Source organism: Camellia sinensis, chromosome 14 (genome assembly GCF_055761805.1).
Source record: "Camellia sinensis isolate YWXY chromosome 14, ASM5576180v1, whole genome shotgun sequence".
Taxonomy (NCBI): domain Eukaryota; kingdom Viridiplantae; phylum Streptophyta; class Magnoliopsida; order Ericales; family Theaceae; genus Camellia; species Camellia sinensis.
In genome coordinates this window covers 29,678,665-29,701,722 of record NC_138974.1, presented here as the reverse complement: position 1 = coordinate 29,701,722, position 23,058 = coordinate 29,678,665, and the positions used below count along the sequence as shown (strand labels likewise).

General features: G+C 37.4%; 1 protein-coding gene and 1 pseudogene across 1 annotated transcript; both read right to left on the bottom strand.

The window, feature by feature from the left end:
- Positions 1-13,394: 13,394 nt before the first annotated feature.
- Positions 13,395-21,328, bottom strand: LOC114292049 (uncharacterized). Its single transcript, XM_028235954.2, has 2 exons — positions 20,370-21,328; positions 13,395-14,343 (listed from the first exon to the last, which is right to left on the bottom strand). The coding sequence occupies exons 1-2, from the start codon at positions 20,485-20,487 to the stop codon at positions 13,514-13,516; spliced, it is 948 nt and encodes a 315-aa protein (XP_028091755.2). The 5' UTR covers positions 20,488-21,328; the 3' UTR covers positions 13,395-13,513.
- LOC145807857 (S-adenosylmethionine decarboxylase proenzyme-like) lies at positions 15,232-19,042 on the bottom strand (annotated as a pseudogene).
- Positions 21,329-23,058: the final 1,730 nt, after the last annotated feature.

Genomic DNA, 23,058 nt, shown 5'->3' with positions numbered 1-23,058 from the left:
TTCTGTGGCAATTCACTTCCCCCTTTTCTTAGCCAAATCTCAAATTGCTTTTTTATTTTTATTTTATTTTATTTTATTGTGGATTGGAAAGATTCAATTTGTGTGGAATTCATTTTATTTATTTTTTTATAAAAATGTTTTAGTTGAACTGAAGGTGTAAAATGTTATGGTGATTACTGAATTTATCATTGATTCTTATCTTTAAATTTTTTTGGACCTTTTATGTTCTGGTGATGATGACTTAAATGCTCTTTTTTAAAATTGGATACGAAAGACACAGAACAATCCAAGTATTGGTTTCTGTTGTGGGTTAATAGTCCTCATATCATAGTGGTACTTTTATATAATTTTCATTTTGTTAATCATATATTCGGGGGCTTCTCTAAATTTTATCCATTGACATACAAGTTTAATTGTACTAATGCATTGTTCACAAGTTGTATGACAAAATAATTAGAGAGATTTTTTTATATATATTTTCTTTTCAATCTTTGAGATATATTATTTTTGAGTTTTAGGTGAAGTTCAAATGGAACCAACCCGCTGGAATAGAACAACAGGGATTCATTAACTAAGGAAAAACAACAGTGGTGCTATAGGGAATGCTAGCTCTAAATCTCCTCTTGCAAAGGTACAATTTTCTCCTAACTGGTTTTACATGAGTATTTGCTCATAAAAATAAAATAAAAAATTGTATGTTGTTTTTGTGTTTGTGAATGGAGCTGAGTTGAAATGTTACAGTAACAACAGTGGATAGTGGAAGGAGAGATCCGCAATGAATTTCTAGGCTTAAATGAGGAGAAGAGCTCTATTGGTTTTGATGTAAGTAGGATTACCTTAAAAGTTAGTTTTTTTATTACATAATTTCAAGACCGGAAAGAGCTCTACTTAGTTTGAATTCCTAGACTTGAATGAGGAGAATAGCTTTATTGGTTTTGATGTAAATGGGATTACCTTAAAAGTTAGTTTCTTTAGAACATAATTTGAAGACCGAAAACAACTCTCCTTAGTTTGAACTCCTAGACTTGATTGAGGAGAAGAGCTCTATTGGTTTTGATGTAAGTGGGATTACCTTAAAAGTTAGTTTCTTTACAACATAATTTGAAGACCAGAAACAGCTTAGTTCTCTCTCTCTCTCTCTCTCTCTCTCTCTCTCTTAGCCTCTTTGCAAGTGACGATAATGACAATTTTTTGTGAATTTCTTTGAGGGTTTTTGTCTTTTGGATTGTTCTTTGTACATAATTTAGTTGTATCTTGATTGTCCTTTTCTTTATGGTTATGTATAGCTCCTTTGTTGTTTCAAGTCTCAGTTTAGGTGTACAATCAGAAGGTTGAATATCTTTATTAGCTGGTTTTACTTGCTTTGGTTTTAGCTATGTCGTGGTTCACTTTCCCACATTTTATCTTTGAATTTTTTTTATTCTCTAGATGGGTTTGGGGATGGCCTAAACCACATAAAGCAATTGAAAACTCAAAATGTTTAGAGAGGCAATTTGTTTTGAAGAATACAAAATACAAGAAATTAGAAAACAGAAGAATGATTTGATGCACTAATTTAGTCATCCATAAGATTCTTTTTTATGATAGCAATCACTTAAATATTCTTTTGAAGTCTTTATGAGTAAAAGGGCAATTTCTCATGTCTCATTCAAACTTAGATGGCGTCTTCATTTTGTTTCTATATAAAACATTTGATTTTATTTGTGAAATGATGATTGGTCCTTTACCCATAAAGCGTCTTTTAACTATGTGTAGTAGTGTAAGCATATGCATTGCACGTCAATAAATTTATATTGGTGCAAAGCTAGGGAATTCAACGGCAAAATTTGCACTATTTTTGGTTTTATCGTTGCACACTTTGAAAATGATTGACGTTGTATAAAGTTAAAGATTATTTAGAGGAAGATTGACATTGTGTAAACTTATATATATTTGATTTGGTTTGGTTTGGTTTGGTTTGGTTTGGTTTGAGAGGTAGACATTTGGAGGTGTTTGCTATTTAGATTTTGATTAAGAACACCATTTTCATATTGGCATGGGGTACTCCAAAGGAGAACACCATTTTGTTGTTCCTCTTATTTTGAAGTTGTGTTTATAATAAAGGGAATCCTCTTGCTCAAATGCATGCTATCTATTCATTTTTTGTGTGTCATGGGGTAACAAAATTTTAGGTATACTTGATTCTCAATATTGCTAACTTAAGAGAGAATGATAAATGAAAATTATTTAAATAAAACATTATTTACACCGTGCCTTTAGGCATGAGCATACACTAGTATATGTATATAGAATAATGCTATTATTATATTGACTATCATTTGAGTTGGTGTCTGATTATCATTTGAGTTGGTGTCTCACTATTTTATTTCACATTATTAGTTCATTCATACATGCTAACTTAATTGAATTTTATAATTGAAAATTTAGATTTATGTTTCGTTTGTTTGAGCGAAAAATATTTTTTATATTTTATTATTTGGTACGATAGAAAATTAAAGTCAACACAAAATATTTTTCATAGTCAATAGAAAACAAACTTATATAGACAGAAAATATTTTTCACTCTTAGAAGATAGAAAACATTTTCTGAACTAAAAATTTATCACTCTTACCTCCAACACCCCGCTACCATCACTACGGTCACCGCCATCATCACCGTCGCCATCATTACCCCTGTCACCCCACCACCCCACCACTATGTGACCACCTCCACTTTTGTTCAACCACTACCACCATCAAACATAAAAAAATATTTTCTTCAAAAAATATTTTTTGAAAAAAAAGTTTATATAGAAAATATTTTTTATTAAAAAATATTTAAATAAATAGAGCGTTATATTACGTTTGACCTTGGAGAAAAAATATAACTAAAAAAAAATCAAAAATCAAAATCATGTGAAATGGATGCAAATGAAATCATATAACAAGTCAAACCATTTCTTAACTCGTGTTTAATATTAATAATAATAATAAGAAGAAGAAAAAATCATATGGAGTCATGAAATGGGCCGTACGGTGGGCATCGTGTCATGTTTTTTTTGAACGAAAGAGACTAGTATATTAAATAGCCAAAATTGCTAGCAACGCAGTAGGGGGTAGGAAGTCCAATTAGAGGGAAGGTAGCCACCAAGGCAAGCTTGGGCTATCCAATGTGCCGCTTGATTGGCATTCCTAGCACACCAAGAAAAACTCAGATTACATCTGCTAGCGAAGGATCAAATATCATCTATAACAGTACAAAACTCCCAATCAGGGGCATCTTCGGACACACACAAGTGAATATCTCTTTGATTATCACCTTCAACCTCCACCGAGGACAGGCCCAAAGAACTAATCATGAGACATACAAGTCAAATAGCTAAAGCTTCGCCTTAGGTAGGTGAAGAAAGAGCTATCTCACGAGCCACACTGTCCACAAGGCAACCCCGATCATCTCGAATCACAACAGCAATGGCTCCTTGTGAGGACAGTGGGTTAAAAGCTACATCACAGTTTACCTTCAAAAGACCAGGAGCAGGGGATTTTCATCTAGGTACCGGGTCACCCCTAGCCCTAGTGCTTACACCATTTTGCAGATGTAAAGAATTTCGAGCGACAAGAAACTCAGACTCATCCTAGGTGGCTTTTGCAATGATAGTAAAAGGATCAACCAGAACATGATTAAAAGTGCAATCATTGCGAGCCTTCCAAATATTCTAACATAACCAAACAACATGACAAATCAATTGCTTGCAACCTTCTGTCTCAGTCAGTTGTGTTCTGATATCATCAAGCCATTTTTGGAAGGAAAGAATAGAATGAAATTCAACCCAGATGCCCAAACCACTTCCGAACCATACTGCCTTAGTCTAGGCACATCCAAAAAACACATGTTCAACAGATTCTGAAGATTAAGAGCAAACCAGACACAAATCTGAAATAGAACATCTCTTGTGGTGAAGGTTTTGTTTGGTGGCTATAAAGTTATTACGCACTCCGCAAACAAAATGTTTGAGCTTTAGGGAGAGGGTAAGATTCCACACGAATTTCCAATCCTTATCACGCTAGTGAGAGGAAGATGTAGGCAGATTAGATGGGGGATCTGTTGTCAAATGTAAGGCACTTTGGTAGCCAGATTTGACTGTATAAGACCCTGTAGAATAATGGTGCCAGACCAAAACATTATCTTTCTCCGCCATTGAAAGTGGGATCAAGGCAATAGCATCATGCTCTTGTCGGGAGACTAAGCTCTTAATCTTCCAATGGTCCCAATCCTTGAGAATGGGATTTATGGCATCTTTGACAAGGGAGATCTAAGTATTAGCTGGCCTAGGAGAAGTGATCTTAAACTCACCTGCAGTTGGGATCCACTTATCGGCCCAAAAGTTAATGGACGCACCGTTAAACACCTGCCACTGTAACCCAACACAGTATCTCACAGCCTTGAATAATGCTAGACCAAGCCCATGATGCGCGAGCACCACGTGACGCATGAAGAAAATCCAAATTGGGGTAATAAATACCCTTAATGAATTGAACAAAAAAGGAATACGGATAATTTAAGAGTCTCCATCCTTGACGCGCAAACAAGGCTTTGTTGAAGGCAGTAAAATCCCGAAAGCCAAGACCACCTTTGGTTTTAGGAAGGGTCAGTTTCTCCCAACTAGCCCAATGAACACCACCACCTCCCGAATCTCCTTTCCACCAAAAGTTGTGGATATAGGAGTTAAGTTTATCACACAATTTCTTGGGAAATAAAAAGCAGGCCATAACATAAATGGGAATGGATTAGACAACTGCTTTGATGAGGGTCTCTTTACCCGCTTGAGATAAAAACTTTGCTTTCCAACCACTAAGCTTCGAGAGCACCCTTTCACATAAATAAGCATAAGCCTCAAATTTGGACCTGCCCCAGCAAGATGGAAGACCCAGATATTTAGCATCATGTTTAACAAGAGAGATGCCCAAAACCCCCCACAGAGTTGGTGTTGGGAAATAACAGTTGTATTGGCGGAAAACTGAACACCCGATTTGTGAGCGTTGATTGTTTGGCCTGATGCATCCCCATACAACTTCAAAATATTAAGGAATTCCCTACATTGCCCCACATCTGCTTTAAAAAAGAGAATGGCATCATCGGCAAAAAAAAGATGGGACAAGATAGGGCAAGTGCGCCAAATTTGGAGTCCAGATAAACGATGCTCGAAGACACCTTTGTCAATTAACTGAGACAAAAATTCAATCATAAGGAAAAATTGATATAGTAACAAAGGGTCCCCTTAACGAACACCCCGTGATGGCTTGAAACTGGTCCACCTAGCCCCATTTACAAAAATTGAAAAGGACACCGTAGTGGCGCATTCCATCACCCAATTGACCCAAGTAGGACCGAATCCAAGTTTAACCAACACAACACGAAGAAATCCCCACTACATCGTATCATATGCTTTATTAAAATCCAACTTCAAAGCCAAGTCAGCCACCTGGCTCTTGCGAAGTTTCAAAGCATGGAAATCCTTGTGAGCAACAATAATATTATCTTAAATAAGCCGCCCAGGCACAAAAGCAGATTGTTGTGCGAAAATGATAACACCGAGGACTTCTTTGAGTCTGTTAGTCAGAATCTTGGTGATAATTTTGACAGGAAAGTTGCAGAGACTAATGGGCCGAAACTGTGAAAGTTTCTCCGAGGTAGGAACTTTAGGAATAAGGACCAGGTTTGTGTGGTTCATTTCCTTAAGCAAGAACCCATTTCTAAAAAAGCTTTTCACCGCTTCACAAACAACACCACCGACCACATCCCAAAATTGGTGATAGAAATAGCCTGGGAAACCATCGGGGCTAGTAGCCTTCAAGGATCCAAGCTGGAAAGCAGCAGCCTTGATTTCCAAATAGAGACCTCCCGGATCAAACAGGAATTCATGGCATCAGTAATCACAAAGTCCAGCACATCCACGACTTCCTTTATGCGGTTGGGTACCTTACTGTCGAAAAGGATGCGAAAGTAACACAAATAGTGGTCAATCTCATCATCAGTATTCAACCATACCCCATCCTCCATTTGTAGTTTAACCAATTGGTTCCGTTGCCGCCTCTAATTGAGTGTAACATGAAAAAACCTAGAGTTTTTGTCACCAAATTGAAGCTAGTTAATCCTAGACCTTTGATGGAGATACATTTCTTCACGGAGTAACACAGATTCCATCTCCGACTTAACCTTGGCTTGATTATGCGAGTTAGAGACTAACACTGGTTGCCCTTGAAGGACAAAAAGTTGATGTCGCAAAGACTCCACCAAAATTTTATTGTTACCAAACTCCATTCTACTTCACGCTTGGAGGTCCCGTTTACAACTTTTCATTCTTTACACCAATTGAAACATCACAGACCCCGAGTGCGGGCGTTGCCATGCAGATTGAATTGTGTGGGCGCACCCAGAGTGAGTCACCCACATAGATTCAAATTTAAAAAGCTTAGGGATTCTTTAGAGTGCACATAACAATTCAAAATCAAGGGGCAATGGTCTGAACCAATACAAACGTCATGAGATACTTGAGCAAAGGGGTACAGATTCCACTAGTCCATTGTAGCTAGACCACGATATCTTTCTGAGCATTAGCCACACCAACCTGATTATTGGACCAAGTATAAACATTGCCTTTAAATTCCAAATCACACCTGAATATCATCTCCTGGAAATCTGCTAGCTGTGATCTACTGCATGGATTTTCGCTTTGTTTCTCCCAAATTGAGGCCACTTGGTTTAGATCCCCCAGCATGAGCCAAGGGTACTGATTCTCGCGCGCCATTTGAATAAGGAGTTTCCACAACTCCTTCCTCGCTGGAGATTGAGGCGGAGCATAAGCAAATGTTGTAACCCAAGGTGGATTCCCACTGCCAGAGAGAACACATCGACTAATATTCTTAGTTTTAGAACGAACTTCCAACCGAACCTTATCGGTCCACCACAGAGCCAGTCCACCAGAAAGACCAATAGGATCAACATAACACTCGTGGGAGAATTGAAGTCTCCGTCGAATATTATCAATCTTCGTAGCTTTATTTTTGGTTTCCATCAAGAAAACCATAGCAGGGCAACGGGTTATACATAACCCTCATAAGATCTGGACTGTCAGGGGACGCCCCAACTCCTGACAGCTCCAGCTGATCATCAACATGGGGTGAATGACTAGATAGGGCTAGCCAAACCCTCTGTAGTTAAAGCATCATCACCAGTACTAAGATAAGTACTTAAAACTTGTGAACAACAATCATCAATGCCAGAGATAAAAGGAGTTACCGAAATAAACCCATCCAAGAACACACCCTTATCAATCTCAACACTGTCCACTGCAACATCAAATAATTGAGCCTTTTTATGCCGCCCAACCTTGCGCCCAGACTTGACCATATTTTCCTTACCCACAATCCGAGAGGTAACACCCAAAGAGAACTGTAGACCTACCTTTGGTGTTGAAGCTTCGGGACCTTCCCATTTCAACAATTTAGCAAGACAAACTGCAAAAGGATCCTCGGGCAAAGCTTTCCTCTTGAGGGAGAAGTCCATGAAGTCACGGAAAAGAAAAAGGTCCAGTCCAGTGCTGTGAGATTCACCTCGAGTTGGGCTACACACTAGCAGCCTCAGCCCCCGATCCATCAATTTAAGAGAGGTGGAGTGGCTGGGTGAAGAGTGGGCACCCAATGAAGGTGGACTATTTATTAGTTTGGTAACAAAATAACTAGGCTTTGAGGACTTAGTAGCCCCTAGTGAACCAACGTTGGAAACAAGAGTGGTGGGGCCCAATTGAAGACCAGACCCAGGGATTGGACCACAGGTTATCACAGAAAGCCCAACCAGAGTTGGCCCAATAAAGCTTAAAACATTTGATACAAGCCTAGTTCCTGGGCTAACCTCTTAGGCTAGTCCACTCTCAGATAAAGTAATTATAACCTGCATACCATCGGATTTAGGCAGACAAGTAGTATCCTGTGGTAGAGGAAAATCTTGAGTTGGCATACAAGACAAAATACCCTATGCCTCACGCTCACCTCGTACAGGCACGCCCGTGACTGGTACAGGAGCACAGTCCCTGCGTCCACCACCTGCTTCAATGTGGTACGCCGAAGATGGACTCGCCGTTGAGCGACGCACTAAAGAATTAGCATTTGAGTCTTTAACAGGCGGTTGCCGGTAACTACCATGGGGAGCCCCAATGTGCTTGACCATACTAGTCCGCATATCAAGGCCATACCCTGAATTAGCACCATCGACTCTAGAAGTGAACTTACAAGAGGTATTATCGTGCCTTATCCAACCACGGTCATAGCAAAATTCAGAAAGCTTTTTATACTTATACAAGACGCGAACATCTGCCAAGGTTTCCCCAGACTGACTGCGTCGATGAAGGATAAAACCTTGCAACAAAGGCTTGGTAACGTCTATCTCCACTCGAATCCATAAGAAACTCCTACCCAAGAAGAGCCCATCCGAAAGGGCCTCAACTGCAATCAGCTTACCTAGACGATTCCCAATGGTTTCCCCATGCTTTTTAGACATTTTATCCAGAGAGAGGCCATGAACTTGTACCCAAAAAGAGCACCAGCGGAACTCAAAGTTAGAGACAGCCATCCCAAGATGGAAAGTTAAAGAACCAAAAGATTCCCTATGACCGACCAAGGGGTTTCATCTAACATCTTGCACCGATCCTCACTCTTAGAAAATTGAAACAGGTACACGTTATCACCCCATGGTGAGATCTCCAACTGTGAGCGCGGCTTCCACACATTTTGGAAAATATTGGAGACGATTGTCCTGTTAAGGGTTTTAGGGGTGAGAATCTTCCCCACCAAACATAGCCCCGAAACAGCCTCACATTCATCACAACCTTCAGTGAGATCAAAAGTTTCCATCTGTAAAGCAAACCACCCAATCCAAAAGAGAAGCTCGAATCACACAAAACAGGGGTAGGAAGAAAGCAAAGAGGAACGAAGAAAAGAGAGAGGGAGAGAGACAAACAACACATTGGGAAACAAACTCTCGGACAAGAGGAAAAACTCTCATTTTAGAGAGAGAAGCTCTCATTATAAAGAGAGAAAAAGTATGTTTTTGCATCGTGTCATGTTAGATTTTATTTATGGGAAATTCTATTTGAACTTAAAATATGCCTCGGTATGTTCAATTTAAATTTATAAATTTTAATTCATAATATATTATAATATGAATTTACTAATAAAGACAAGACATATTAAATCTCAAAATATTTTTTTTTTCTCATGGTACACTCTAATCAGTTATTCATATTCAAATCTCTATATTTTCTTCCCCAAGATATTAAGTTATTTCTTCTTCTTCTTCTTCTTCCTCCCTCCAAAACTACAATCCACCCTATCAAACTCACCATCATCATCAACATCATCATTTTTTTATTATTTTGAAACCTTAAACCCCTAGAGGAAAGTTTGAACAAAATCAAATAATGGATGAGAGTAATAACCAAAATAGTTTTTGAAGCAACCCATCAAAAATGAGGTAAGTATTCATATAAAGAGGTTTCAGAATTTTTGTAGAGCACCACCAATTATTTTTTATATCATTTTTTTGACAAAATTAAAGAGCCCAATAATTAAATTAACAATAACATATTATTGGAGTTGTTCTTATTTTGTCATTTAAATAGTACATTATTTGAGAACTACTCTTTGTTGTTAGTGCTGATAGCTTATAAGTTTGATTTTTACTTTTTCACGAGCATTTTTGTGAATAATTTATAATGTAAAAGTTTTTTTCTATATTGAAAAGTTTTATAATACTCATGCAAAATTTTGATTTTTTCTATATTTATAATGCTTATGTGCTTATAAGTTTGATTTTTTTTATATTTGAGAATTATTTTCTGTATTAAAAAGATTTGAAATAATTTAGTTTTTTTTAGTTTGTTTATTATTTATTATTTGAATTTACCTCGAGGGTGATTTGGGAAAAATAATAGGGTGTAATGAGAGTAAAATAAAATTTTAAATAATTAAACATGGTATACTTAGAAATTGAGAGTACTTAATGATTTTTTGGATGTAAATACAATCCCCCGTATTTTTGTTGTGTCCTTTCGGATTCATATTACTATATTAGAATTACCTCAACACTAGCTTGGCCCATTTATTATTTTGTGTCATGTGTCATTTTCGATTTGTGTCTGATTCATATCGTGTTAATATATTATGTCAAAAAATTTCACTATTAACAAAAAATATTCAAATATATTGAATTTTTTTTTCAAAAGTTAAATTTGATGAAACTAATCTCTATTAAATGAAATTATTTATAAAAATATTTGATTCCAACTTAATTTTATTTTCTTAATTTATAAAAATTATATTTTATTATTATATTGTTACTAGATTAACTCAAAAAAATAGATAAATACATTAAATTCAATTAAAAGCAAAAGAAACACTTATATTAAATTTAAAATCATATTTTATATACTTTTTAATAAATTGGATGTAATTACGTAAGAGATTAAAAAATGTTATGATACTCTGTAATGGAAATAATATTAAAAAAGTATTAATTTTTCATTATACGGGTTATCTGTGTCAATTTCGTGTTATGCAGATTTGATACTAACTCGACATGTTTAATATTCGTATTATCAAGTCGTGTCATATAAATACCTAAAAATTTTGAAAACACCATCATTTTTTTAAATATATTTTTTCATTATTGTATGAAAAAAGATTTAGAAAATTCAAAAATAATATTTTTGTTTTTTTTTTAAAAGTGAGTTGTTTTTCGAAAACAAAACTAATTTTGAAAAAAAAAAAATCAGAAAGTAAAACAAAAACAAAAAAAATAATAAAAGCGATACTAAAACAAGAACTGGATAGGGTTGAATTGAGTGGGCTAAATAGCCGAAGCTGACAAATAGAGGCCCATCAAGATCTTGAAGAATCGGGATGGATCAAGATGAGCTAATTTGGGCCCTCGTGGCCAACCTGATTCTAAATACTTGCCGATGTGGATCGGACTCAAAAACGCTTTAGAGTTAGTTGATAGGCAGCTCGTTTCTTAAATTTTTTTTATATGAAGTGAGTTTTTTTTTTTTTTTTTTTTTATAAAAACAAAAAAAAAAACCAAAAATTTCACATTTAAAGAATTAATTTAATTTCATCATTTTTTCTAACAATATTTTATTTATCATCTACCATAATTATATTATTTTTGTAATAAATTTCACTATTTATATATGTTATCAATGTAGTGGTATTTTGAGAAGTTGGTAAAAAATTGACTTTTTGACTTTTTTTGTGTTTAAAAAATTGACTTTTTGTATTTTTTTTTATAACTTTTTTGTGTAAAAAAACTAAAAAGTCAAAAAGTAAACTTTTTTAATTCCCACAACACCCCGTAGTAATGATATATTACATAATAAATAAAACATAATTAAAAAAATACAACCTCATATCATTATCCACCTAGATGGAAGACTAAACCTACTCATTTAAATACTTGATTTAGAAGGAAAACAAAACTTAAAGTTTTTGTTCTTTGATTAAGAAATAAATATCGACATTCACAGGATGAAAAATACCCACCACAATTAGTTGCTTAGAGTTAATTTTCAAACCACCTCCATTACTAATTTGCTTTGATAACCCATTGCCTTTTTATTTTTCTTTTTTTGTCATTTTTCTCAACCCTACTTCCACTAAAGTTAGGGACAAAATGGATCCAAATCCTCTTAATTTCATGGACGAAAAATTGATTTCTATTTCATTGAATTTTTGTTTAAATTTAGAAAAAATTAAGAAAAGTTTTAAAACTTGTAATAATATGATAATTATAAACAGTTGATTAAGACTTTGATGAGGTGTTACAACATCAACTAAAGTAAAGATCTCGTAATATACTCTTCTCCAAACAAATTTTTTAAAAAATCAAAATTATTAAAATAGAAAAAGTTCACCATGTGCTTACATCAGCCCTACAGTAATGGGATGAAGGTGCACATGTCCTACACTGGAGATAAATTCGCACCTCAAAACAAAAAAGATTTCACGGGCAAATATACTGAACATAAAAAAGTCCACCAGCAAAACAACTCTAGGAAACAGAAGAGAAACACACCTCCTGTTCTTCTGTTTCCTCAACAAATAAAATATCAAACAGCAATCTTGTCCCTTTGCACAACCATGCCATTGCCAACCTGTATCATCCCAACCCATCCCCCCAATATTTATCTCTCCATCCACCACTCATCATTCAGTATTCTCATAGTATCAACTTAGCAGGTTGATGTAGTACTTCCAAATCAGTAAGAACACTGGTAATAACGTTGTGTTTGGTTGGGGAATTGGGAGAGAGATTTGGAAAAGAAAAGGGAAAAAGTGTGTAAAATTAGGTGAAATATAAATATATTTTATTCAAATTGCACCTATCTTTTTCATTTTTCTTTTCAAATTCCTTCTCAAATCTCGCAACCAAACACAGCATAAGTGAGTGAATCCGACTTGACTAACTTTCGTCAGTTGGATAAGAGTCAAGATGGGCTCCTTCCATAACTAACCATCCCCTCTTAAGCTTCAATCATCACTACTTACTCTCATTTGCCTTCATTTCTCAATTTTCCCTTGTCTCCAAACACATTTATTACAGTTGCTTTACTAAAAGAGAGCATTCATTTCACTATCATTTAATGGCTTCCACATGGTCGCAGTTGGTCATGGTTATAGTAGTTCTCATGTGGATGGGCTGCACTTCATCTCACTCTCAGTTAAGCTTCCCAACCTCTACCATTTCAGCTGCACCTTCATTTCTTCCAACCTCATTTTCTCCAACCTTATCTCCAGACATCACTCCACTCTTTCCTTCCCCTGCTGCTGCTGCACCTTCTCCCTCTGAATCCTCAATCCCAACCATTCCTTCCAGCCCAAGCCCTCCCAATCCCGACCAAACACTCGCTCCAGAGCCAACCATGGACAGATTCCCATCCGTGTCTTTACCAGATCCCGGGCCTTCCCTATCTTCCTCCTCAATTGTTCTAGCCTTGTCCCAATCTATCAGATCAGTCATGTTTCTTGGTTTTACGGCGTTTTGGTTAATGCAGCTTTATGGGATGTGAGACATTCTGGTTAATGCAGCTCCAATTATTGTATGGTTCCACTTTCTCTCTCCCTATTTGTAGATTTATTAATTGATCTGTTTATTTTTCGTTAGTATGTTAATCTTATGATTCGAGGTGTGTATCATTGTCCTAACTAGTAATATATGGTATGTCTCAAGAAAAATAAACTGCTTTTTTTAGCCTGGAAGAGTTGATTGTATGTTCATTTGATTTATCAGTTTTATGTTATGATTTTCTTCTTCCACTATAAAATTCCCGTTAAAAGGAAGACTAAAATAAGGCATATCAGAATTGAAAGAAAATTACTAAAGAGTAAATTACTAAGTTTAATCATATACATGTACTGATGAACCATGTTCTATCGGTTAGTTTGCTAACATGTCACCTACATAAAGGGAGCAACAGACATCCTAACCTCGTGATTTTGGAGACTTATTGAAGAACTTCCCCAGAAACATTCCCTTCAATTTATCGAACTCAGAGAGGCTCTGTTTCTTGGGGGATTCTTTGGCAATAAACTTCCTTAGATTCATATTCTCATCCTTAAGCGCGTCCGTGGCTAGACTGAGCTGTCTTATGACCTCTCTTTTCTCTTCATCTTTCTCCGCTAGTTGTTCCTTTTGAATCTTGTTCTCCTCTTCAAGTCTCTCAATTTCTTCCCTAAGCTTCACAACCTCATCATTGACAACCTTGCTTGAAACTTCTTCTTCCTCTATTTCTTTGTCAGTTTGATATTTTTCTTCTTCGGGGTCATCTACCTCAGACTTGTTCTCCTCTTTGAGTCTCTTAATTTCTTGCCTAAGCTTCATAACCTCATCATTGACGACCTCGCTTGAAACTTCGTCTTTCTCCATTTCTTTGTCAATTTGATATTTTTCTTCTTCAGGGTCATCAACCTCAGACTCACCAGATTCTACAGGGTCATCAACCTCAGACTCACCAGATTCTACGGGGTCATCAATCGCAGAGTAGCTATCATAGGATTTATCAGTGCAGGTCATCGACTTCTCTTGTCGATATTTGGAAGACAATGGGGATGCCCATGGTGTAATGAGACGAAATCCAGTATCAGACTTGGCTTGATCATATCTCTCTGCTAATAAACGATGAGCCCGATAAAAATCCTCAACCATGCTAATGAGCTCTGGCCGCTTCTTGTAATACATCTCTGCACGTTGGGCAAAGGAATCTGCATCTTCCTCAATTATCCTTAGCATAGCCTTGGTCTTCTCATCTAGCTCTGTGTAGTATCAATACAGAAAATCCATAATACTACTATTAGAAGTAAATTAATTAATCCCTGAAAATTTCTCGTAGTGTGAGGTAAAACGAACAGAAATACAAATTCAGAGAATGGGTATTTTTAGTTTGAAATTTGAACACTGCAGGGCTAACTAAAATTTTTGAGTTCACCACATACATCTTTTAGGGTCCCCCCAGAGTTCAGGCTATTGATTAACTTTTTTATTGTCATTGCCAATTTGCAATAGGTCAATCTATAAATTCTCATGTCACAAAGCATAGTAAGGACATGGGTCCACTGAAAGAATAATCTCAATGAATTAATTATAGGATCCCATGCAGGAAATAGAATTAAAAGAAACCTTGGCCCTTTTTGTTTTTCTTTTTTCAAAAAAAAAAATACATACTTTTTGTGCTTAAGATATCTACTTTTAACTATTCCAATGAGGTCCACTAAATTATTAGGCTATGAAAGATTACTTTTAGCTTTAGGAGGTTAAAACTGGATGAATAGAGAACATATAATAAACATTCCTAAAAGATAATCATATGGAAAATTGGATGGTATCTATGAAACTCAAAGGCCCTTTACATTGAGGGACCCTTTAATCATTGTACCAGTTACCAAGTGGCTCCACTATGCCACCTAGCACAACATCAAAGAACTAACTGTTTACCATCTCTAGTAACCAATACAAAGAAGATAAGATGGAGAGAGAACATGAGGTACAGTAGACTCCCTGTTAATATAATATTGCCAATTGTATAGCTTTCTCTTTTCTCTTTTTGCTTTCGGTGGTAATGCCCATCATTTGGAATCCAATGTATATTGCTTCTCTCTATAAAGAGAGAGTTGATTTCTCTTGTAATTACATCACATATCAATATACACAACAATCTTGTAATACATCAATCATCAATCAATCAATAATACATTTATTTTTTTACATGGTATCAGAGCCAGGTTAAGAATTTAGTAATTCCACTTTACCGGCGGGCGGCAGCCTCGCCTTGGCCGTCCGCCGGACAAACCCAAATTTTCTACTCCTCTCTCGCTCTCTTCTTCCTCCTCCTCCTCCTCTCCAGTTGTTTCATTCTCTGCAACACTGCTATTCTCAGACCCTACAACCCAATCGACGCCACCGGCATTCGCCGGTCACCCTTCAAGCTCCAGGAGAGGAGGCACACCATGAGGAAGCTCGAGATCAAGCTCGGACTCACCTCTCTCCGTAACTCGTCCTCGCCGACGATTCAGAGCCCAGTCACTCCCCTCGGCTGTGACGCCGTGTTCTCCGCAGAAATATCCATTCACATCAAGACTGATATCGGAACCAAGATCATTACCGACAACATCAGAATGTATAGCAATGGAGAACTCAGTTGGCTTGAAGCAAGCCAAGATCCTCTCGAGCAGGTGATTCAAATTCAAAAATCAGAAATCATATCCCACTGCTTCAAAGCTAGCGTAGCTGAACCCATCTTCCAGTGTGACATGAATAGTAGAAATTGCAGCCCCTTCAATAGCATTCATGGAGTACCCACAAGGATCAAATTCAAAGTCACATATCTCAGAATCAGGAAAAATCATCCTAATACCAGAGACATCAGTCATCGCCGCAGCAGAGCTTCCATTTCTGTGATTTATCATCACTACCCATCACATAAGCCTTGCTGCCCGAACCAAGCTTGCCAAAATAATTGTCAAGGACAGCTACCTCTTCCGAGAAGTTGCGATGAGGGAAAGGCTGAGCTCTAGGAAAAATAAAGCATCCACGAGTGTACCTCACAGATCTCACAGAGAGGGAGAGCATATCAGCAAACTTGAGGATTTTTGGGACTACCCAGATTTAGAGGAGTGTTGCTTTGGGTGACCCAGTTGGTGAAATCGGAAGAGAAGGTGTGATTGAGAAAAGGGTTTTTGGAGAATCGGTCTAACTTTTTTATTTTTTTATTACTATTATTATTATATCACATCATCCATGCACTCCTGTTCCTCTCCACTTTCTTTTCTTTTTTTTTTATATTTGTTTTTACTCCATCTTTTACAAAGCCACCGAAAGTTTGCACCCCACCATCATTTTCTTTTCTTTTATTTTACCCCATCATCCCCCACTTTTTTGCACCAACTCATACTTCTTTTTATTTTTTAAACCAATCTTCTTTCTCGTTTTCCTTCCCCCGATAATTTATATATTTTATTAACAAAACAAAAAAAAAAAAAAAAAAAAACAAACAAACAAACAATTTACAACTTTGCACAACAACCCATTTTTTATTCATCTCCGGGATCCACCCCGATCCCACTTTTACACCACACACAAAAAAAAAAAAAAAAAAACCAAAAAAAAAAAAAAAAAAAAAAAAAACGCCACACCAAAAGCTTTGTTTTCTTTTCTGCAGCCGGCCACCCACCGACCTCACTTCCGCTACTCTGCCGCCGGTCTCTTCTTTTTGCCTCCGTCCTGGGCGGCCCTTGACGGTGCTGCCTCCGTGTTTCCCACTCCACTGGGCACGATCACTACTCCCTGCTCCTCCACTGCAGCATATGGCGGCCCTCCAAATCGGAACATCACGGTGGCCTTCCGCTTCAGCTCCTTGTTTTCTGCCCTTAGCACGCTTATCTCTGCTCGCGCATCCTTATACATGCGTTGGAGCAGAGCCAGCTGGGAGTTTACATGCTGCACCTCATTTGTCCTACTCTGCAGCCGGTTCGACAAATTTGTGACCGCCGTCATGCTTTCCACACATGCCTTCAGAGTATACTGATTGGCCTCCACATCCGACTGCACCGCCATTTTTTGCTCCACAGACCGCATCGGAAAGTTCAGAGGAGCAAACCCAGCGGTGTTTGGTTGAGGTTCACTGGCCACCGCCCCAGTTCTCTCTCCTGTGGACTCGTTGAGGTCGGGAAAGAGGGTAAGCAGCCCGCGGGAAGACGAAGCCATTTTTTTTCTGGGCAACAGAGTGTTATAGAGAGTGTTACAGAGTCTCTTCTCAGCAAAACCTTCTCAGCAAAACGAAGAGTTTTTCAGAGGATTTTCGCCAATTGTTTGCTTCTGCCTCGGCCTCAGGCTCTGTCTTGGTTAAATAGCCGAGGCAGCCACGCGCATCGCGCGCCTCTTCTCGCCGACAAACTGGTACGCCTTTTCATGGCACGCCTTTTGATGCATTCGGGCACGCCTTTTGATGGCACGCCTTTTGAGGGTGCGGGCACACCTTTTGAGGGCACGACTTTTGAGGGCTCGATATCTACATCCATGTATATTTTTTGGGCAGCCTATATACACACTCATACAGTGTCTTCTACACCGGTCAGCTTTATCAATCCCTTTGTTTCAACCTCAAATAGGTTTCTATCTTCACACCTATTTGAGTTTGAGGGGGGGTTATACACAGTATCATGTTCAAGTCACCCCATGGCGCACTCCCTAAGTCGCCCCCTTGGTGCACCACCACAAGCTGTTACAACGGTCCGACATGACCCCATAAACTGTCTTCTATATCGGTCCGACATGACCCCATAAACTGTCCCGACATTGATTCCGGTCAGCTTCTACATCGGTCCGACATGACCCCATAAACTGTCCCGACATTGATTCCGGTCAGCTGCTACATCGGTCCGACATGACCTCGTAAACTGTCTGCTACAACGGTCCGACATGACCCCGTAAACTGTCATGCTACAACGGTCCGACATGACCCCGTAAACTGTCCTGCTACAACGGTCCGACATGACCCCGTAAACTGTCTTCTACATCGGTCCGACATGACCCCGTAAACTGTCTTCTACATCGGTCCGACATGACCCCATAAACTGTCTTCTACAACGGTCTGACACGACCACACAGTGTCTGCTTCAACGGTCCGACATGACCCCGTAAACTGTTCTTCTACAACGGTCCGACATGACCCCGTAAACTGTCCTGCTACAACGGTCCGACATGACCCCGTAAACTGTCTGCTACAACGGTCCGACACGACCATACAGTGTCTCCTATCCCATTTTTAATTGTCAGCTTATTTTTCTGTTTTGTTACTCTCTCCAAACTCAAGTTGGCTAGTACCTATCCTCCTTGAGTTTGAGGGGGGCTGTTAATATAATATTGCCAATTGTATAGCTTTCTCTTTTCTCTTTTTGCTTTCGGTGGTAATGCCCATCATTTGGAATCCAATGTATATTGCTTCTCTCTATAAAGAGAGAGTTGATTTCTCTTGTAATTACATCACATATCAATATACACAACAATCTTGTAATACATCAATCATCAATCAATCAATAATACATGTCACAAAGCATAGTAAGGACATGGGTCCACTGAAAGAATAATCTCAATGAATTAATTATAGGATCCCATGCAGGAAATAGAATTAAAAGAAACCTTGGCCCTTTTTGTTTTTCTTTTTTCAAAAAAAAAAATACATACTTTTTGTGCTTAAGATATCTACTTTTAACTATTCCAATGAGGTCCACTAAATTATTAGGCTATGAAAGATTACTTTTAGCTTTAGGAGGTTAAAACTGGATGAATAGAGAACATATAATAAACATTCCTAAAAGATAATCATATGGAAAATTGGATGGTATCTATGAAACTCAAAGGCCCTTTACATTGAGGGACCCTTTAATCATTGTACCAGTTACCAAGTGGCTCCACTATGCCACCTAGCACAACATCAAAGAACTAACTGTTTACCATCTCTAGTAACCAATACAAAGAAGATAAGATGGAGAGAGAACATGAGGTACAGTAGACTCCCAATTCATCTCCCAAACCCCATACTCTCCTAGTCCATCAGTTTACAATATCAGCAGTCCCCTCCACCACACATTCTCTCCCATTGCTCTTGTTCATATTGACCCCTCGTTTTAACAATGAAAGAATGTGTTGGTGGTGGCACCCAGAATCAGATGTGTATCTCTTCCCTCAATTTATGTTACATGCACTCTTTTAACAACCATTTCATGCTAGAAAATAAAATCAGTGTACTAAGAAATATGAAAAAATTTCTTTCTCCCTGTGTCCTTAATCATGAGATTAGATGAATCGGACCCTACACACATACATACCTACACCCGACACCCTGTACCCGAGTCTGTGTAACATGTCCCTCAATTGAAAAATGGTGTTCAATCCAAGAGATACCACTTATTGTAGTACTGGACCACCTCATGGATTGGTTCTTCCTAAAATACAGTTTGAAAACTTTTGAACCCTTTGCTCACTTCATACCAAGGACCACTTCGACTGCAGATGATAGTTGCTATTCCTTACTAAATTTTCAGCCAATGCTAAGAATTGAATTTTTTTAGCCCCACCACCTCTTTGTGGGGTTATCCTTCATGCACCAAATTTAAAAAAAAAAATTTGCTATGACATAGGAAGTATTATGTGATACAATGTGGACAGACTCAGTAATAAACCAATTAGTCAATCAATTTTTTGATGACCTGGCCCAATTTACGTGCACTTCGACTAATCCTGGCCCTTCGACTGGCCTTCGACTAATCCTGAGACCCATGCAAAATGGCCTTCACATGGATCAAGCAAATATCGAACAGCGTCCTAGACGTGACACTAAGGAGTTCATAGCATCTAATAAGAGTTGAACCTGAACCCCAGATCCTAAGTTGCACCCACTAGGCCACCCTCTTGATTAATTTGTCAATCAATTAACCTAACTTATCTTCCCAATTTCACACAAACTAAGATGAGCCTTCCTCTGCTTTTTTTTTTTTTTTTTGAATTTCAACATGAGCAATATTTCTTCATCTATAAACTTTTTCTTTCCTAAGGTTCTAGTATCCAAAAGCTTTTCCTTGAAAAAAAATGGCTAAACATCCATTATTCATTTCAATTACATTATTGTGGTTTATTTTAAAAATTATGTTTCAATGTCATGACTACTACCAAGATTGAGTCTTTAGGTTAAAGACTAGACATTCAAGAATTGGTATAGTATAGGACATACATACAACAGTTTAATAAATTTCAAATTCCACAGATAAATAGAGACAGTCGGTACCTGCAAGGGTGGAGCGAAGCCATCGAGAGCGTCTTGGGGTGGTGTCGATGTTGGTGCCGTTGTCGCTGTCCACCCACCACCAGTGCGACGATTCCTTCGTCGTCTTCACCTCCCCCATTCTCTCTCTCTCTCTCTCTCTCACTGTGTGTGTGAAGTGTTTGGAATTTAAAAACTTGATCACCGCAGGCCTCGAGTTTCGAAATTGTCATTACTCAAACCTCATCCTATCACAACCTGCCACGTCTTTCTAGAACCCCTCACTCCCAAGTTTAAATCTCCAAGGCTACTTGGCATTTTTCGGCTTATAATTTAAAAAACTTCCAATTTTACCATATTACACCCCTGATGAAGCATTCATTTTATTGCTTAAGCAAGTCATACTGCAGGCGTAAAAAATATTTTTTTAACAATTTATACTATATCAGATTATACAATGTGGTGTTTTAAAAGTTGATAAAAAATTAATTTTTGATTTTTTTAGTTAAAAAAATTAATTTTTTGGATAATAACTTAAATAAAAAGGTTAAAAATTAATTTTTTACTAGCCGTCCAAAGTGAGCCAATGTTTTAAAACTAGTCTTGATTTTGACTTTTTAATAAAGAAAAGAATAATGTTTTAGAGCACTAAATTGGGAGCTCTAGAACATCACTAATGATGTGGCACAATGGCCCCCACCAAAGTGATGTGATGTTTTGGCTTGAGTTTGTTTTTTTTTTTTTTTAAGCTCATTAGAGCTATTAGTGGTCCAAAAATTAGTGGGATGAATCACCACTCTAAAAAAAATGCTTCAGACCTCTAACCTGTGAGTCCCACTATGTGATTTGATATTTTTACCTTTGTTTTTTTTTTTTTTTTTTATAAGATTACCACGTCTTTAGTGCTCTTATTAAAGCTCTATTATTAGAGTTCTTAATCACCCCCTTTTAATAAATATTTTTACAAGTCAAATTTATAAAGCCTATTGGATACGAATCCGGATCCTCGGCCGCCCTACCCGGCAGCCCTACCCGGCAGCCCCCCAAAACGACGTCGTTTTGGGGTTTTTTTTTTTTTTTTTTTTCCTTTTCTTCTTCTTCGTTCTGCCTTTCTCTCTCTTCGAACAGAGAAACCAGAGGGGAGGGGAGAGGGAGAAGAGGGAGGAAGGAGGAGGGAGGAGGCTGCGATGGCGAGCTCGCAGCTCGTCGCCTCACCGCCGGCCGTCGCAACGGTCCGATCGTCGCCCGATCCAGCTCGTCTCAGCACTGCACCGCCGTCGCCTCCGCCTCCGGCCCCAGCTCCGCCTCCTCCTCCTCCTCCTCCTCCCCCACTGGTTATGGCCCCCTCCTTCCCTTCCTCCTCCTCCTCCTTCCTCCTTCCTCCCTCTTCTCCCTCTCCCCTCCCCTCTGGTTTCTCTGAACGAAGAAGAAGAAAGAAAAAAAAAAAAAAAAAAAAGAAAAACCCCCAAAACGACGTCGTTTTGGGAGCTGTCGGGTAGGGCTGCCGAGAATCTGGACTCATTGGATACAGCGGCCGGAGTTTGAGGGGCATTTCCGGAATATGGTTTAACTTAAGGGGCTTTGGTGTCACAAAAGTCAAATGGAGCGTCCACAACTACGTGTACGTGGCCCAAAGAGAGAATGACTGCAATTGGTACGTTTTAGCTTAAAGTCAAAAAAATTATTAAAAAAATTAAAGTAGCGTTCAGCGGAGATTTCTAATTATGATTTAAAAATAAGATTTGCATTTTAAAATTATGATTTGAGTGTGAAAAATTTATTTGGTAAAAGAATTTTGAATTCGGTAAAAAAAATTTGATGTAATATATAATATCTAATACAAAAACTTACAACTCATAATCAAACACACAACTCAAAATTCTATTAAAGCTCATAAAAAATTTTAAAAAATTCAGAAAATATTTTTTGTTGAATATATAAAAATTAACATGTGTCAAAAAAAAATTCGTTGTTCCGGTCAACCGGCAAGACGACCGGTGGGACAATCAGTTAGTCCAAATTTTCTCATTTTTGATCGAGTTTTCAAAAGTGTACGTAAAATTAATTTTTGAAAGCTAAAAACAAACACCATAGGCAAATCAAAGGGTAGAATTAAAGTTTCAAAACCCTTCCAAACATAGCCTAAAAAGTCAATAATTTATATTAAAAAGTTTTTTTAAAAAAAATTCTTACTTTTTGTGTATCTTTTTATAAAAAATAAAAAAAAAAAACATTCTAAAGCCTCGTTTGAAAACAGACTAATTTAGTAACTTTATGCCTATTTGGCTAAAATATGAACTAAAAAAAACTATATGTTTAGGATAAATTTTTGACTTTTTATGAAAAGATGTGCAAAAAATATAGAAAAAAGAGAATCTTTGACTTTTTAGTATGAGTTACTAGCTGTTTGGCTAATTAAGTAACTTTTTTATTTTTTAACTAAAATAGAAGGTTTCCAAACGAGGCCTAAATATACTAATTTTAACATTATATTTTAGTCAAAAAAATTACTAAAAAAATATATTTAACGAGGCCTAAGTCAACTGGTGTATTTAATTAATTAATCCAAAAACTATATATTTAGGGTTTTTTGGGCTCAATTTCACCTGTTGATTCCAATATATATAGTTGTGTTTTCAATTCACGAACAAAACTCCCTGAAACTATAACTAATATACTTCACATATAATTTGTCATAAAAAATAAAAATAAA